The sequence below is a fragment of the Bubalus kerabau genome, chromosome 17, assembly GCF_029407905.1.
Source record: "Bubalus kerabau isolate K-KA32 ecotype Philippines breed swamp buffalo chromosome 17, PCC_UOA_SB_1v2, whole genome shotgun sequence".
NCBI lineage: Eukaryota > Metazoa > Chordata > Mammalia > Artiodactyla > Bovidae > Bubalus > Bubalus kerabau.
Genome location: NC_073640.1, coordinates 11,611,310 through 11,630,788, shown reverse-complemented (window position 1 = coordinate 11,630,788; position 19,479 = coordinate 11,611,310). Strand labels below are relative to the sequence as shown.

The 19,479-nt window shown below is 44.6% G+C and overlaps 1 protein-coding gene across 1 annotated transcript in view; it reads right to left on the bottom strand.

Moving 5' to 3' along the window:
• Nucleotides 1-208: 208 nt before the first annotated feature.
• The window catches only part of PLCG2 (phospholipase C gamma 2), a 156,662-nt gene continuing 137,391 nt past the window's right edge, over nucleotides 209-19,479 (bottom strand). The window contains exons 32-34 of the mRNA XM_055551481.1: nucleotides 16,505-16,593; nucleotides 5,036-5,220; nucleotides 209-4,437 (exon numbers count right to left, since the gene is read on the bottom strand). Of these exons, the coding sequence (XP_055407456.1) occupies nucleotides 4,395-4,437; nucleotides 5,036-5,220; nucleotides 16,505-16,593 (317 nt within the window). The 3' untranslated portion in view covers nucleotides 209-4,394. The remainder of the gene's footprint in view (nucleotides 4,438-5,035; nucleotides 5,221-16,504; nucleotides 16,594-19,479) is intronic.

Genomic DNA, 19,479 nt, shown 5'->3' with positions numbered 1-19,479 from the left:
TTCAGAAACTTGGGTTTCTACATGGAGTGAGGTTTTGCTTAAAGAAAGACTAGTAACTGAGGGGGAAAAGGAAAGGATAGAAAAGCGTTATTATTATTTTTTATGGTAACTGTGTCATCGCTGGCAGGCCTATATCCTATAGAAGAACAAAAAATGTGAATAGTTTTTAACAAACAACAAAAAATGATTCCAGACAGACTGCTAGTAATCTGTTGAATGAGATAAAGTTTTATTTTTTCAAACTGTGATACAGCCATTTAATTCTCACATTAACAACAGCCAACATTTGTGTGATACATTCACATGATTCTGTGTACACACAAGCACACACTATTTATATAAAAAATAAATTAAGCTTTAATAATAAACACACGTTTACAAGTGCAGCTTTTTAAAGCCTAATGAGAAATAAGTATGGACATTTCTGAGACAGGATCACCATGGAACTGGTTCTTCAGGAAGAAAATATTTTGAGAATGAAAAGCCTAACACAAAATCAGTGAGTAGTTTTCAAATGCCAGTTTTATAATTCTGCATAGTTCTTAATCTAATGATCAGCTTTCTGTTGGTAAGCTTTTAGGGTTGTCTCCAAAAAGCTGGATATCACCTATATGGAAAGTTCATCTACACGTCTAGAAATTAAAAGAACTAGGCCCCCTTTAACCATCCTTCTTAAGTCCAAATAAAACTCACCCTTAGTGGCCCTGGATCAGTCTTCTTAAAATGTTATGCTCAGAAACCTCCTGACTTTGGAAAACTCGAGGGTCCCCTTACACATTTCTACACTGATGTCTAATAATTTCATCCTGAATAGCTGCAAAGGTGCGTGCGGTACATGGTAGATATTGCATCTTCCGGTAAAATATTTCCATTTCCCTTTAAATTTAGCCAAAGGTTCTAAATACAATTGGTGATAGACACTACCATCCTTTCAAAAAGTTCTACAAACAAGGGAATTTTTTAAAATGGTAGGAAATGCCACATTTTTTTTTTACTCATTGAGTTTATATTTTTATTCTACTTTATAAAATTGTAGCTTAATTATTCTTGGCTTATATATTGTTTAGTTACATATCTGTAACAAAATTACACATCATCCTACCTACACAATCATTTAAAAAGGCTCCACATATTTTAAATTTCTTCTGAACTCAGCTTGTTTAATAAACAGAGTACACATTTAATAAAGAACAAAACACAGTAAAATTCCACGGGCAACATAATGAGTCAAAGAAGGCTTCTACTTTGGTTCTTTACTCTCTGTGTAGATTACTATTATCTTTGGTAGAATGGTAATGGTACAGTATCGACTCTGTTCTCCATTTTCAGTTTTACAAATGGAAATGCGAATGATCCTTTTTCACACAGACAAATGAGAACAGAAGGAGTTAGTGGTAGCAGGGTAATCTCAGGATACTCAGAAATCTGGGTATTCCTTCAGTTTTATTGAAAGCAAGGAACTGGAAACCACCAGCACTGGAGGAGGACCCGTATCCTGTTAAGAGGCTTGCACTTTCCAGACACTATACTCAACTGTATCTTGAGTCCTGCTCTAGAGTAAGACTGAATGTGGGGAGAAGACCTACTTCCTTCTGTAAGGGGAGAAAAGGGCATTTTCTCACACTGATGAATCTTTGGATAGAGTGCAACAGGAAGTTGAGGATCTGAAAATTGATCCCCTGAAAAAATGAGTCTGTGACTCCTTAGAAAGCTCTGGTAGACTGCTAGGGGTAAGGCTGGCCCAGTTTAAAAACCACTGGCCTTGGCTTAAGTTCAGCTCTAACTACATCGTAAAGCATATAAATTATTAGATCATGTCACTGTCTTTAATAAAGAAGCAGGTCCTCAAATGTGTTCCTATGTAACTAGTCCTGTAAGATGTCTCTCGGCAAAAGGGTTCTCAGATCAAACTTAGGAAATGTGATATTCTAACCCCTCTTCAGTGTGCACGTTAGGATAGCCAAGTTTACAGCAGAGAAATTAACTTTCTCCAACCTAAATTTCCCAAACTCAAATGATCTAACCAGCTTCATCTATTTCGTTTTCCAACTAATGTTCACCATTTCCCTTACTCAGTAGAATAAAGACAGTTGTGCACACAGGCAGTCGTGGCCTGACTCCATCAGTGCTGCTGCCATCTTTCACAGCGTTCCTGTCACTCTTCTGCTTGATCTGAATTGGCTGTGCTCTTTACCTGGCTGTGAAAGCACAGTCTCAGCTAGGTATTTATACTCAGGTTACGTAGCTTCCAGGCAGACTCGGGGAAGAGCAGCGATGTCATCTGTGCCCCTCTTTCTCTCTCTGTGCATCCTCATGGAGAGACTCCTAACACCAACTTGACCAGATTCATGTGTTACCCTATCATGGGGAGAATGGTGGTACCAAGGCAAATACCCAGTGATGCTGAATCGACATCACTGTAGCACCTGGGAGGAGGAGCCAATCTTTTGGGGCAAGGGTTCTTCTCAGCATCGTGGAGAATGTCAGCACCCGCCTCAGCTGCTCTGCTCCACTCCGCTCTGCGAGGATGTGGCTGGGTGTGGATTCTACAACACAGCAGCTGAACAGATGCTGAGCCTTCTGTCTTCTATGCTGCTACTTCATCATTCCTTTGACAAAGTAGCAGATAAATGCATTTTAAGCAGAAAGGGGAGCCAGATCTTAGCTTTTGAGCTTTTAAATGGAGTGAAGTGGGAAAGTGTTATGTCCTTTACACACCCCAGGCTGCAAATAGGTAATGCCATCGACACCTGAGCTTGTAGGGAAAATGACGGAGCCAAAAGCAGCTTGAGCTGAGGCTCCACCGGCTGCCTGGCCAACAGCTAACAGGACACTGCGCACTGTGGCTGCCCTGCAGCGCCCAGCTCAGTGCCTTTTTCATCTGAGCGTTCTTGAAAGGTGCTTTGAACATTTTTATCACTGGGAATACTTGTCCCTCGGTTGCCAATGCCAAATAAACTAGGAGCTTCAACTCGGGAATAACTAAGAGCCCCACCTTGGTCAGTCTGCTCTCGGGTGTGTTCTCCTGGCTTCATGGGAGAAAAATGCATTTCTTTAGAAGCACATGGTGAGGTTCCGTGAGACCAGGATAATGGCTATTTTTTCCTTAACATTTTAAACACATGGTCTCCCCTGACTTTACTGCTTGCTGGGTGGAAGTCCTCAGTAAATTTGTGTGGAATGGAGGAGGGGGTCTTCTGATCACACAGGGCAGGGCTGTCTTTAATGGACTCTTCAGATAATACAGGCTCGCTAAACTCAGGATCATAAGGGGAGTGGGTTTCTAGGACCCAGTTCCATCCAAGTAAAGCCCCTAGGCTGACTGCTAGTTTGTTCCTCCCAGCACGATCACTTTTTCCCCATAAGTAAACCGCTTTTCTCCTGAGTCAGTTCTCAGTTCATTCTGTGTTGTGCCTCTGCTGACCACCCCGCCCCCAGCCCACTACTGTCCTCACCTTGAAAAAGCCTTCCTAAAGCATCACATGTACAAATCAGTAAACAGCATCCCAGGATGTAGACGAGTATCACCTTGTCTTCAGTGGGTCTGCCCCTTTGGGGGTGGCTGCACCTGAGATTTTCTGTCGTTCCCTAAAGCTTAGCTCACTGCTCCAGGAAACGGGGTCACCCAGGGAGCCTGCCCTGTCTCACCCCATGTGAGTAGTGAGTGAGCCCGCGGCCCTGTGGCTGTGCAGACCAGGGAGTGGACAGGCCAGGGGGGTAAGAAGCTGGCCAGTCCTTAACGGGGCTCTGCTCTTGGACAGGCTTGTAAATCAGAGAGCTCCCAGCTTGCCACCCTTGACCCCACTCACCCAGTAAGTCCCTGTCCTAATGAATGGCCCACCCCACCCCTCATTTGCGGCTGCAGGCAGGTCCAGCCACCAGAGGGAGTTCAAGTGCTCTGAGCTGGGGCAGGACCGGGGCTCCTCTCCGGGCCTGGTGAAGTCCGAGGCCTTCAGCGTGAGATCGTTTGCCTTTCAGTTCAGATCTTTTCAGAATTGAATGAGTTAGTTCCTTACAGACCCAGCTCGTCTTCTGTAGAAGTCAGTTACCTGGGTCTTTAGATGCCAGAGAAGGAATCCTGCTCACTCTACAGCTCGTGCACAGAAGGTCACTGATCGAGTTTCACTACATTTATTCAGGGAAGTTTGGAACGTGAGAGGCCTCATGTGAGCACATTTTGGGATCCTCTTTAGAGACTGTAAGTTAAGAAAGTGTCCAAGATGAAAAGGTTACCCCAACTCATGCCACTTGGGTCTCCACATATGTCATCTCAGTGACAGGCTGGAGGAGTGACGACCTCACACGTAAGCACGTTCCCAGGGTCTGAACAGAGCACACGTTCCTCCATGCAAACTCACACGCATACACGACACCCTTACACACGGACCCAGCTTCTATGAGTAAAACTTGCTGTTGCTGACTCTCTTCTCTCTTAACCTGAAATAAAACAGATTTCACTGTCATCCATTAGTCTAGAACTCAAGGATACATGGCAGACTTGGGGAAGTGGACCCCAGGCAAGAAACCTCTACAAATCTGTATCCTCACTGGTCTTTGTCCTGGGGTCACTGCTGCTGTGCAGTGTCGTCAAGATGAAATGAGAATAACATGGAGAAGGCATCTCCATGCTCTGTTCAGGGAGGTCACTACTGACATTTTCTTGGAGATAGTTTTGGTGGAGCAAGACTCTGGCATACCTGGCTGTCTGTCCTTATGTGTCTGTAGCACAACTCAGAGCACCCCTTGTTGGAAGTTGGGGGGATTCTGCTTTAATTTAGGACCCTGGACAAGCCCAGGCTTGGGAGGACAAGAAGGGCTCCTTAAACGGTAGTGGTCATTGCTTATTTTCACTCTTTCCTGGGCGTGCTCAGGAGGACAGTTCAGCTCAGGGAAGGTGCAGATGCTTGAGCTCTTAGTATAAGTAATTGATGGAGCCAAGAGAAGAGGGGTCAGGGCTCAGGCTTTCTGAAGGGGGAGCCTTGCCCTCCGCCCTGGCCCAGGCCTGACCTCACAGTGGCTGCAGGCTGTGACCCACCTGCGGTTGCACTTCTCCTGGTACAGCTGCAGCTGGTTCTCGTTAACGTTGAATTCTCTGACCAGGGCATCGCGGGTGGCGCTGCGCAGGTTCTGGTGGGTGTCGTACAGAAAGAGCTGGTTGTTCAGTTCTTCTTGCCGCCTCCGCAGCTGGCGGCAGGAGGAATACAGCTCCTCTTCGCTCTCCTGGAGGACAGAGGGGACGACAGCCATGGGGGATGTGCCACCTGGAGGGGAGACTGCAGGGAGCACAGGGCAGACCTGATCATCTGCGGGGATCTTCCCAGAAGAGCCAGGGCCTATCTTATTCAAAGCAAAAAATGGTGCTTTTAAAAGATCTCTAAGGGATAGCTACTTAGGAGGTCAGTCTAGTGCTGTTACACCGATGCAGTGGACCAAGTGAGAGACTCCAGTGCCTCCAAAGCGCGCGTGGATATACACAGGTGGGCTTCTGCTGATGCTGATTTCTACAACAAGTGGACTCTGACCATACATTGGTCTGAAATATTTTTCCCAGGTTAACGACCTAACAGACTGCTGTGGGCATCCCCGCGAGCAAACAGGCAGAACTCTAACTTTGGAGGTGGGGAGAGCGAGGGTGAAAGTTATCCTGACCACTGGCAAAGGTGCAGTGGAATGAAATGGTGATTGTCTTTGCACAAGGGGTAAGGATAAAAGGACAGTCCTTAACTGATGCAACGCAGCGAGTGAGGCACTGAGGAGAGTCAGGGACGACTTTGCCTAAGTGTCTACTCTTCCTCAAAGACACCAATCTTCCTTCCTGCTAATACTAAACCGAAACAAAGCAAGAGCCATGCTGACGTCGCAACACTCAGCTACAAATGGTCCCCTGTCAGCTTCTCTCCACCTGGCAGAAAACAACTTCTTGTGACTTCATATGTGTAATGACTTTTGTGATCTGTTTGTCAGAAATTCATCTTTTCTGCTAATGCTTATATAATTGGAGGCCTTAATCTCTGTTTCTGAATCCCAAAGGATTTGTAGATGTTACATAATTTAGTCATTAGTAGTCCATATATACGTGATATAACAAACATCCAGGAAAGTAAATAAAGCATATGTGCAGTTTAGTGAGGAACTTAAAGCACACAGCGGTGCAGCCACAAGCAAGTCAAAAAGTAGAGCGTCATCCACTCTGCGAGCCCCTCCCAATCAGGGCTCCCTCTTCCCTCTTAGAATTTTGTGACAACTCCTTCCTGGCTTTCTTTGGAGTCTGAGTTATTTCCAAAAAACTTAAGTTTTTATATTCTAAAGTGAAAGTGAAGTCGCTCAGTCGTGTCCGACTCTTTGCGACCCCATGGACTGTAGCCTACCAGGCTCCTCTGTCCATGGGATTTTCCAGTCAAGAGTACTGGAGTGGGTTTTCTCCAGTGGATCTTCCTGACCCAGGGATGGAACCCAGGTCTCCCACATTGCAGACAGACGCTTTACCGTCTGAGCCCCCAGGCAAGTCCATTGTATTCTCAGTCGATGGTTATTCTATTTTGCCATACATATATCTTGGTCACCAGTGTTTGCACTGCATTCCTTCTTCCTTACTATGGTCATTCTTTTTTTTGTTTTTGTTTTTTTTTTACTATGGTCATTCTTTTAGCAAAGTTTATTAGTAGTAAATCGAGTCTTTTTTATCTGAAAATACCTTCATTTTCCCCCCACTCTTGAATGGAAGCTGCTGGATGTAGAATCCCCGACCACAGCTGTGTCTCCGGCCTTGCGAAGGTGTCCCCTCAGCCCTTAGGCTGCTGCTGCTGCTCATGGAGGCACTGCTGCTCCGTGCCAGTCCTTGCAGGGATCTGTCTTTTCTCCTTTCCACACTGCTGTGTTTCTATTGGAGGATGTTTTTCTCTTCAGTGCTAGAAAATTCTCCACCCTGAATATTTCAAGTATTTTATGTTGGAGCCTCTCATTTTACCCTATTTTTTCCCCTTTTAATATACTTTTCTTGTTTTGCTGTATTAAAGCAAATTCCCCAAACACAATCTTTACATTTATTGTTTCCCTTAAAGGTACCCATTCTGGAATTTCCCACTTACTAAGTTTTAAAGATTCCCCCCAACCCAGGATTTTTCAATTTGTATGTTCCAGGATTTCTTTTTTCCCCCAAACTTGAACCTTTTTATTTTGTATTGGGGTCTAGCTGATGAACAATGTTGTGGTCGATTCAGGTGAACAGCGAAGGGACTCGGCCGTACATATATTAATACATGCATCCGTTCTCCCCCAAACCCCGCTCCCGTCCAGGCTGCCACATAACATTGAGCAGAGTTCCCTGTGCTGTATATACAACAGGCTGCAGGGATTTCTTAACTGGTCATTTCATTCCTACATGTTTTTGATTAAGTTTTTTGAATGTATGTATCCACTGGGTTCTCTTTTTACAAAGTATTTGTTTTCAGTTATTTTCAGAGTCACTGGAGTCAGTTCCCTAGCTTCTGTGCTTGCTGGCTGTGTCAGCGTTATTCTCCTTGAGTGCTGAGACGCTCCCGTGCAGGTTCGCCTGGAATGGCAAGCTCCTCCCTCCCTCAGGCTGCACACTGCCCTCTGCCCTCTGCCCTCTGCCCTCTGCCAGGCCCGGAAAGCTTCTGTGTCTTAATGTGTGTTGTATGTAGGTAGCAGTTACCTCCAGGTCTATTCAGAAGGTGCCATCGCCCTGGGAAAAAAGGCTTCCAAGGAATTTTTATGAAGCCAGCACAAGAAAACCTGACCCAAAACATCAGTGAGTGCCAGTGAGAGTGCCCTAAAGAGAACGGTGACACGCACAGCACAGACGCTCGTTAAACAATCAAGCCTACTGTGTTTCATTATGAAATTCCTTTCTCCTTCTCTTAAGCAAGCAGACACGCCCTTTCTCTGCCCTGCTTCCCTTCTCCACTACGTCATCTCCATCAGCAGCACAAGCACATCTTCAGAAGCGCTCCCTTCACCCACCCCAGCTCCTGACCCACCCCTCTCGTCACCTTCACAGCCAGTGTCCTCGAATAAGTCATATGTTCCTCATCAGTATATCATGTACTCATGTTCTGCATTTTCAGTTTTTATTAATTACATATACGCAGAGTTTAAAGAGCCACTAAGAGCTACTAGGATTATTACCAAAAAAAAAAAAACCCAGCTGACCTCTGGGCACCACCGCCTGCCCCTTGATCCCTGCTCCCCAAGGTCAGCAGTTGTTTTTTAGTGATTAACTCCACAGTTCTAACAGAAACAAAAACAACACGCTTACACTGCAAGTTCTTGGTTCTCCAGGTTTTAGGGATTATCTTCGGAGAGAACGATTTAGCTATTTTCTGCACACATTCTCTTATCTTCCCCCATGGAGATAAATCCATTGAGGTTATATCAATTTATGTTTACATTGCAGTTTTATTATTATTCCCACTTTGAACCCTTCCATCTTCTTTTACCCCTTGTTTTAGATAGATTGTGTGTGTGTGTGTGAATTTAGAGTTTAAAAATCCTTGAAATCTTGGAGAACTCGTTATTAATAAGCCTTCTCTGGCCTGTGACAGAATCTTCATGGAATTCTCTACCTGTGGGTTGTTTCTGCTTGTTTTCACCCCTACTAGTGCTTTTACCTTTTAACCTTTTTCTGTTGACATTCTAAACTTACAGAAAAGTTGCCATGACAGTTCAGCAGTTTCCGTACCCTGCACCACCCGGGTCCCCAGGGTTACCATCCTGTACGAACAACCTCAGTACAACGGTCAAAACTAAGAAATCAGCATTGGAGCATACGAGTTACTAAAGCACAGAGTCTCTGAGGTTTTCACTGGCTCTCCCACCCTGTCCTTTTTCTGGTCCACGACCCAGTCCAGGCCCCACAGCACGCCGCTGCAGTGGCTCCCAGTCCTCCCGTCTCTGACTTTTCCTCAGGGCCCCATCCACCTTCCACTGTCCATGACCTCGACCCTTTGGAAGACTGCCGGTCACTCGCTTTGTAGCACATGCTGCATTTCAAGGGTTTGTCTGGGTTTTTCTCGTGATTTGAGGCCCGCATGGCGCAGAAGTGAGGTGCCTTCTCGGGAGGCATGTGATGTCACACATCATTGCTGGTGACCCTGATCATTCTGGGTTAGGATGGTGTCTGCTGGGTTCATCCACTGTGCAGCCTGTTTTTCTTTCCAATTAAATTTCTTAGTTCGAGGCACTTTATGTAAACAACCTGTTCCTCTCAAAGCTGAACTTTAGCATCCGTTGATAGATCTGGACAGCTGTGGTCCCATGGTGATTTTCTGTTTCTCTCATCTTGCATGAATTTTTTTTCAGTGTTTATTTTTTTTATTCTTAATGGAAGTATAGTTGATTTACAATGTTCATAGGAAGAGACTCATGTGTTCTTTTCCATATTCTTTTCCAGCATGGTTTATCCCAGGATATTGAATTCAGTTCCCTTTGCTGTACAGTAGGACCTTGCTGTTTATCCATCCTGCATGAAATAATTTGCATCTACTACCCCAGACTCCGTCTCTCCCTCCTTTGCACCTTGGCTACCACGAGTCTGTTCTTTTTCTGTTTCTTAGGATCACTTGTGCCATATTTTAGATTCCACATGTAAGTGATATCGTGTGGTATTTGTCTCTTTCTGATTGACTTCACTTAGTATGCTCATCTCCAGGTCTATCCATGTTGCTACAAATGGCATTATTTCATTTTTTTTTTATGGCTGAGTCATTGGAAGAACTGATGCTGAAGCTGAAACTCCAATACTTTGGCCACCTGATGCAAAAAACTGACTCGTTGGAAAAGACCCTGATGCTGGGAAAGATTGAAGGCGGGAGGAGAAGGGGACAAGAGGATGAGATGGTTGGATGGCATCACCGACTCAATGGACATGAGTTTGAGCAAGCACCGGGAGTTGGTGATGGACAGGGAGCCCTGGCGTGCTGCAGTCCATGGGTCGCAAAGATTCAGATACGACTGAGCAACTGAAATGACCTGAATATTCTGCTGCATGTGTGTGTGTGTGTGTGTGTGTGTGTGTGTGTGTGTATACTACATGGTCTTTATCCATCTGTCCATGGACATTTCATTTGCTTCCATGTCTTAACTATTGTAAATAGTGCTGCTATATGATAAGGGTGAATGCATCTTTTTGAATTAAGAGTTTTGTCTGGATACATGGCTAGGAGTGGGATTGCAGGATCATATGGTAACTATTTTTAAAGTTCTTGAGGAAGCTCCGTACTGTTCTCTATAGTTGCTGCACCAGTTTACACTCCCACCAGCAATACAGGAGGTTTCCTTTCCTTCACGTCGTCTCCAGCATTTACTATTTGTAGACTTTCTGATGCTGGCCATTCTGACTGGTGTGATTTGCATCTTTGTGGTTTCGATTTGCATTTCTCTAGTGACGTTGAGCATCTTTTCATGTGTCTTGGTCACCTGTATGTCTTCCCTGGAGAAATGTCTACTTAGATCTGCCCATTTTTTGGTTGGGTGCTTGCTTTTATTTTTAGCTGTATGTCTCTCATTGTTAAATACTCACACGTCCGTGGGTTACAATCTAGCATCATTACTTTGCTACTCAAATGGTCCCAGCTTTGGTCTCTGAGAGGTTTTCATGTGTCACCATCCTTTCTTGATCTCTTCTTAACTCACTGAAATTTCAGTATAATCCAGGCTCATATTCTGTCTGTCCCAGCTTTCAGAGTAACCATTGTCTATGGAGCTCTGATTTCTTTTACTGGAGAATGACATTTAGAAAGGAAGATGTGGGTGCTTGGATGTGCTCGTTACTACTGGGGTGTCAGTTGTTCTAGAGCTTGGGTATGTATGCACATACGTATAGTTACTAATGCAAACGTGTTCATTTCTCTATACCTGTGTGTGTGTGTATTTTGAGTTTATACTGAAACTGGTGATTTCCATCAAACAAACATTAATTTTGGAAGGGTTGGTATATGTTTCTGCTTATCAGGTTGGGTTATGTCTTCCAGTAAGATTTCATGCTTTTCCCCCATAGGCCCTATACTTTTCTTATTTAAATTCCTTCTGCCATGTGACAGTCTTTGTCAGTATCATGAGTGATGTTTCCTAGCTGTCCCTACCTCCCATCCCATTTTTCCAACTGTTATTACTAGAATACAGTGACTTAATAAATACACAACAAAGAAACAAGTCTCCTTAAAATTGGGGTCCTTTTTAAAAACTATATAGCCATAGTTTGTGAGCAGAAAATATTATCTCTTTACCACACTTTATATTGTTTCTTTTAATTGGTTACATTTGTTGTATCTAAATATTATTTTGCTCTGTTGCTATCTATGCTAGTGATAAACCATCCTTGCATTATCATCTTTGCATTCTTTACTTGTAATATATTGTTCTTCCAGTAAATAGCTGGAAACTACTAATTTTTTTAGAATTTTAGTCTGTATTCATAACTGGCATTGATCTATGGGTGGAGGAGGCGGCGTACTATTTCCAGTTTTGATATGAAAGTTCTACAACTTCAAGACAAGCTAACGGCAGCACTTCTGGTTTTCTGTTGACTTCAGCAGATTAAAATTGGAATTGTGTTATTTAAACCCAGACTGAATAGAGCTCTAACACCATCCACTACCTGATAGGTGCTTTATTACCCTCAGGCATTTTCTATAGGACTTTGTAGCCAAGGTTTCTACTGCTTCTTGACACAATTTTAGCCCATTCTTCAAGGCAGTCACCCATTTGCCCTAGGTTTTCAAACTTATTTGTCTTACTCTTTGGGCTCAGTCTCCTTTTCAATATTTACTCTTGTATGTTTTTGCCCTTCCCTTGTTCCTTTTTATTAAGCAGGCAAAGGGTTTATTTAATCGATCTTTTCAATGAATCGGCATTTGTTTCATTCAGTTGACTTATCTTTACTCTTTTATTTTAAATATTCAGTCTCTATGCAGTTTCAAGGCAAGGACTTTCCTAAACATACTTACGGCATAAAATGTTTTACTACTTTTGGGTAATCTACTTGATTTACTTCATCTCAGAATTCCTTATTTTCAAATAGGGAATATTTTGACCCTCTTATTTCCATCTTATTATCTTTCCAACTTTATCAGGTTATAATTTATTCAGGCTTTGTGGCCAAGAACTCAGTCAAGTTTGAGAAACAGAAGAAAACAACGTACATTACCCCCGTGTAGGACCTACGTGTGTACCTCTTAAATCCAGCTTGTTAGCCATTAGTTTGATCATCTGTCCTTGGTGATTTCTTTTATATACTAGACATCCAAATTCTGAAAGATGTTTTGAGTCAGGTGAACTCTTTTATTATATGAGCTTTAGTTTTCCATGTTTAACACAGTGATGATGGTTTCTAATTAAACATCTATGACTTTTGCATCCTTTTTGGAAACATTCTGTCCTTATATATTGTCCCTCTTGATGCTCTTTAGCACTTTCTCCCTTAAATTCTACTTTGGCATTAACTTTTTCTTCACAGTTTTTCCCAGTAACTCTTCATTCCTGTTGTTTGTTTGTTTGTTTTTTGGCCGGGGGGGGGTGGTAACCTTTTTTTAGACTTACTTCTTTTAAATATCACACTGCTCCATTTCTTTGCTTCTTCTCTAATAGAATCCAGGCCATTCACCTAATCAAAGATGTTATATCCATTCCATTTTAATTATTATATTTTTCTTTAATTTCTTTCATCGTTTTGTATAATTTTTACTCTCTTGGTCAAGTTTCTATTTTTTTTTTCTCCTCCTTTGCTTTTCAATTCTTATAATGGTTGCTTTCAGTTTCTTAACATTTCCTTTGTACATCACAGTATCAGAATTAACTGTCCCTGGCAGGATGCCTTCTCTGCCTACTGACCTCACAGGCATAAATGTTAAAACCTTTTAGGATGCCTGTATTTTAATTCCTGGGTGTTGCTGATACATTTGATTATTTTCGGTTCTAGACTATCATGAAATCAGGCTCTCTCCTGAGCGGGACGCACACTGTGTCTGAAGCCTCGCATGTCCACAGATCTGTCTCTATTGCCTTGATGTGTCCAGAGTGCAGCACCCCCTGCCCATCCTCCAGGAGTGTGCACCCCGTTAGCACTTCTCCAAGGGCTACGTGTGAATCCACACATCTGCTCCAGCTGAGCCTCAGCGGGAAGCACAGATCCTGGTCTTTCCAACAAGGCCACCCCACCCCTGTACCTTTGCTCCACCCAGTCCACCCGGGGATCCATCCTGAAAGGTCCCGGGGTGGCCAGTTTTCTCAAGCACACCCTCTAGCTACGGACATCTTGCCCATGGATGATGATTAGGGTCACTGTTCAAGATTCCATGCTGTCTCATGCCCATGCTTCCGAATCTCACACGTTTAGCTCACTTGAGTGTAAGAGGCCCTTTTCAATTAACAGCAGGATTGGAGATCATACAACTGAAAAGAAACTATTCCAGAGAACAAGTTGACATGGATCCAAAAATATATGGTCTTTTCCCCGCCCCCGCTCTTTGAGCTGTTATTCCATTACAAAGAGCTAGCCTCAGGAAATAATTTTTAATCAATGATATACGAAGATCTTCATTATTTATAAAGTAAAAAAGAAAAGTACAGAACAATGTACCTGTCCATCAGTGGGAGAAAGGCTAAGTGAATTAAGGACTTCTACCCGATGAAATAGGGATTTAATAGCTTTGACAATCATAGTAACATGGAAAATTTATTAGCATCATTTGTGAAGTGGAAGAAGGGCACATATTCATACATATTATATGAATCCAACTATGAAAATATCATGTGGAAAAAAACGGCCAAAGGAAGGACACCAGAATGCCAACAGTAGTGATGTGCAGGTGGTGTGCAGCTTTCCCAACGTCCCCCTTTCTTCCTTTCCCTATTTGTCAAATTAAACATCAGAGGTAATAAAATGGTGTCAGAAATACTTTTTGTAAACCATGCATATAGCTAACAGAGTAACAGACTTGATAAGTGATTGTGACATTTAAATGGCTTCTTCAGAAAAGGGCTCAGTGTGCTTACTGACAGTTTTCTGGGGCTTTAAACTCTCTACCTCAGCCAATGTTTCATGAGTAAACTCCATCTCAGCTCTGCTGGATCAATCATTTGCTCAGACAAAGCTTTCTTGTCCTTGGGCACCCAGAACGCCCAGGTCTCCCAAACGCACCCCTCGTCAGTGTGGGCAGAGACAGCCAGTGGTGCCCATGAGTGCCTTACAACCAGGTGACACATGGAGTTAAAAGCTCGGGAACCCGCAGCAGCGATGAAACCCGCACCTTCTCAGACAGCTTTTCCCTGGGAACCCCACACAACGCCCCTTCTCCCCCCTGCTCCCCTCTCAGGGACCTCCACAACAGAAGCTTCCCTCACCAAGGGTCAAACCTGAATACACACACTTTCTTTTAAATATACTAATTTTACCTGCTGCCAGCGATGCCTAGCATTTAAATTCTTTACAATGCTTCCAGATTGTTTATGACAGCTTTGCAGAGCAGGGTGCACACAAATGCTCAACAAGGACCACCAGGAAAGGAAGGACTTGAAAACTTTCCTGTCCAAGCATTTCTATCACTTAGAATCATGAAAGGTGATTTTTTTTTTTTGATCCATAGTTTAAGGCTCAAGTGAAAACTATAATTTTCATATAAACAGTACATTTACTTTGACAGAGTCTAAAACACTAACACTTAAAATTTGTTTCAAAACGGAAAACCTTCCATTATCCATCCCTTTATCCTTTTCAGACAATTTCATCATCATGAGCTTATTTTATACCAACAAACTGTCACTGAGGTTCTCTGGCCCCTCCCTACTGTGCTTTGTATTTGTCATCCTCTTTCGTCTTGATACTTCTAAAATGCTTTGAAGTGGAAAACTCTCAAGGTTGTAAAAACTGAACGGAAGGCAAACAGGTACGCAGAAAGCCTGGCGTTCTCTCTGAGGTTTCGCCGTGTGGGCGGCGGCTCTGGCTGTTCACAGGCACCCCGCCCCTGCCGTCCCCCCCCCACTGGACCTGCTCAGCTCCGCAGGCGCACCTGGGAGACCGCCGCAATAAAGCGAGTCACACACACTTTCTGGTTTCCCAGTACATACAAGAGTCACCTTCCCACCATACTATATAGCCCATTAATTATGTCTTTAAAAAATATATACTTACCTTCATTGAAAAGACTACACTGCTAAAAAAGAAAAAAATGCTAACTGTCATCTGAGCAAGGCACAGTATCAGTGGTTAACAGCCAAGGTCACTCATCACCGTAACAAGTACAACAGTAAAGGGGACTGTGAAATAAGAGAATCATCAAAGCGTGACCCAGACACGGAGAGAGAGCAAACGCCGCTGGAAAAACGGTGCCAACAGACCTGTCACAACTCTGCAATTTGTTTAAAAAAAAAACCAAAAGTGTGATAAAACGAGGTAGAAACACTGACCAGGTTACCCCAGGAGAACTGGGGTGGCCGCAGACTCACCTGGCCCATCCTGAGTTTTGTGGGAAGGGAATGGAAGGGTCCTGTGAGACTGTAGTGGCCACACGTGGGCCCTTGTGGGTTTCGTTTTATAGGAGCGGCCATCGGGAAAATTCCGAGGCTCCAGAATCACCATTCGTGTGTGTATGCGCTCAGTCACTCAGGCGTGTCCGACTCTTTGTGATCCCACCAGGCTCCTCTCACCATGAGATTCTCCAGGCAAGATTACCGGAGTGGGGTGCCATGCCCTCCTCCAGGGGATCGTCCCGACCCAAGGATCAAACCCGCATCTCCTGCACTGCAGGCGCATTCTTTACCACTGAGCTACCGGGGAAGCCCCCAGAATGACAACACACACCATCAAACCCAAAACCTGAACTACCCACTGCTTAGTGTTACGTTCTTAACCTTTTGTCCAACCAACCTTATCTCATCCTCTTTCATAGTTCAAATAGGCCAAGCCCTTTCCACCAAACCAACCCAAACTGGTTCATCAGCATAGAGATTGTATCTTCAAGACCTCAACAAACCAAAAGAACCAAGAAGGCAGGCTCCACCAAGAGCAAAAAGAACCACAATGGGAGTGCCACTCCCTATGGGAAGCTGACGCCTGTGAATTTCCTTCCGCAGGACAAGCCATAAAAAGACTCCATGGGACACTTGCAGAACTCTGGAAGGAAGTACCAGAGTACCAGGTGGAGGAAAGCACGCGGAAGGGCAAGTTTACCCAGAAGAGCATTGTCTTGCCCAGCTCTGGCTGAAATGAAAGCATGGAACTTCCAAAGAGCTTTCCTCTTTCCAACAACACAACCCTATTCACAGACCCGCCCAGCACCCTGCAAGAAGACAGGCTACTGGAAGGAAAACCCGAGGACCTCAGAGGAAATCTGTAGCTAAAAGGAACCCTCCTTTTACGGTGTGGCGCGTTTGGCTAGATGATTCTCAAATGTGTTCCAAGTCCTTCAGCCACACTCAGTGGTCGTCTCCACCTCGCCCCCGCTGCAGACGTGGCTCTGCGAGCACCCACTGGAGTTTCTCCACTCACCAGGACTGGCCGCATCTCACAGAAAACCAGGAGGGATGCCAGCTCAATGTCTTCGCTGTAGCCGTTCTTCAGAGGAACAGATCTAAATCCTGCAGGTCGGAAAAACAAACCAGTTCACGTCAGATCTCTGCTTCTCTTGCAGTACCCAGGGATCACGTGCCCAGTGCATGGACCAGAGAGGTCAGGGCCCCATGCTGGGGGGCTGACTTCCTTTCTGGGGCCCAGAGGTTCCCCCCTCCACCCCCCACCTGATGGTTGGGGAGTGGGGCTGCAGAACACAGCCCTGACTGCCAGGTCCAGCTGGAGAAATGAAGTTGAAAAAACCTGCCCTCTAGAAATGCAGGTGACTCGGAAGAATTAAAGCCCACAGAGCACCGCACACTGAATTCAGACCCTCTACAGCTGTGGTTTCAGTCCCTTAAATATTCTTGAGCCCAAAAGACGCAAAGGAGCGATGAATCCCCATGTCCATCTTCTTCACTCAGCCCTGTACAAAGCTTGGGACGAGCAAGTGTTTTTAAAGATTTCCAGTGGGAAGAAGTCTTTCCGTCCCTTGGCAGTTTTCCCTGTTGATCATCCTCCCCTAAAAGCCATTCCCTATTTGTAGTGAGGACCTGTGTCTGCCAGTCATTTAAATGTTTCTTTTTATTGAGGGAGAGGGTTAAGATGGGGCTGTATTCCCCCCATCCCTCCCCAGTGAGTAATGTCTAAGGCAACACATCTTAAAGGTTGGTTGTTTGGCTTGTTTTGATAGAGTAGTAGAACTGAATAGACAGCAGAAATTAACGTCTCATACCACCCACTCATACCTCGTATTACAGAAGGAACCATTGTTAACGGCTTTCCAAAATCATCTATGCAGTGTGTTTCCCTTAAAATCACAGAGAATAGTACCCCAACCGGCCATTCTGAATCTTACAGGTTCCCTTGAACCCTCTATCTTAGGGATTCACTGCATAGCCCTAGTTGACTTGAAAGCTCTTTCTTAAATGGAGACATAGTAGACGTACCATGTAACATTAGTTTCCAGCGTGCTGCACGGTGATTCGACATCTGCCTGCGCTATGAAATTACCACAGTGACTCCAGTAACCATCGTCCCGAAGTAAGTACAGTATTACCACACTCCTTACGCTGCTACACAGGACATCCCTGTGGCTTATTAGTAAGTAGAGATTTGTGCCTTGAGAGCTTTATATTTGCCTTCTATCTACTGATTTTCTGGGACAAGTGACGCATAAAGTGCCTTCTGCCAGTCAGGTTTTGGCTTGTTTGATGATTATCCTTCTATCTCTTAGAGAACCTTTTAGTCTGTTAGCTGATTTATCATCTTTAAATAATACCTATTGACTCTCTCTGTGCCACTTACGTTGAGGACACTGGCATGCTATAGCATCTCTCCCTTTCCCTTCCCCAGTTGGGTAAACTGTATTATTATTTCTACACTGACATAGTATGTAATATTAGCATTCCATTTTGTAACCATAATCTTCCCACAAAGAGAGGCTTAGTTTTCCTTAGTTTCCTTAGTTTTGGCAAAAGCCAAAAAAATACAGTAAGGAACGCTTGAACACCCACAACCTGAATCTCACATTAACCTTCCACTTACGCTTATCCACCCACTAATCTAGCGGGTGATACTCACTTCCTGTTTCAAAGAAAGATGAAGGCATCTATACACTTCTTCTCTGTCAGCATGAATCTCATGAACAAGAACTCCGTATTTGTTCAGTGTCCTTTTTGTGATGTAAAACTTACACACAATGATTTTTTTTCAATGTCCAACGCTCACCACCTCCTTACTGACCTGACCTTTTTCCATTAGGTATTCTGGCTGGCTAAAGTTGTCTTTTGAGATCTTCAGTACGAGCTCATGGAGACATATAATCCCTAGACTGTGCCTGTTTGAACATATCCATCCTTTGATTTTACACTTGAGTGGGCACAAAATTCTCAGGTCACACTCTTCTCGCTGAAGGATTCTGGGGGACCCTGCTCTCCTTGAATTCCGCTGTAGAGAGTTTTCTGAACTGTTTTCCCCTTATACGTGTTGGGAATTATGCTAAGATGTGAATCACCTCTGGATCTTGTTAAGATGCAGATGCTGACTCCAGAGGCCTGGGACGAGGCCGAGGTTCCGCACCTCTACGGAGCTGGTCTCTGTGGAAGCTGTCGGTGTAGGTGTTGATCGACTGCCAGAACGCACTGCAGCGCCGAGTGCCCTGCCCACGCACCCAGAGCGGGCCCGCCCAGTGCCCAGCGCGGCCTCCCCGTTTGGGGCAGTGAGCTCCGCCCCTCCCGAGGGACGACTCCAGCTCCACAGACGTCCTGCCACCGCCCAGGTCGCGTTGCTACCTGCAGCCCTTCATGTGGACGGGCCTGAAAGGTGCTGGCCAGTTTCACTAGAAACTGATGCCACTTTTCTTCTGATTGACACAAGCAAGACCCGAGAGGAAAGGGAAACGGAGACACCGCTTGAAGCAGCATCAGTGTTTGGCTGGTCAGGAGTCGCGGCGGCCCCGAGGGTGGCCGGCAGAGTAAGAAGAACATGGGGTTTGAAGTCAAGCCGGGTCTGAATCCCAGGCTCTGGCCGGACAGGTGTGTGAACCCTGAGCTAGTTAATTAACATCTCTCGGCCCCAGAGTGCTTATATTTAAAAAGCGGAGATGATAAAACTCCTTTCACAGGACTGCTGCGAGGATTAAAAGAGAGTTTTGAAGCGCCGAGCACAATAAATGCTGTTTTCCCTCTTTGCTGAGCTCCAGCTGGCTTAAAGGCTTAAGTGCATCCCTGCTAACAACGGGCAGGGTTTATTTTCGAGTTCAGAAGGCCCCGAAGCCTTATGCACAAAGGCATTGTTATTCTGTGGCATGCCCTCCATGAATATGGATGTCCCAGGCAGGAGGGGGAGAGAAGGTCTTCCTGGGAGCATCTCACAGCCAGTCACATTCTGTATCATCCTTGAGATGTTCTTTG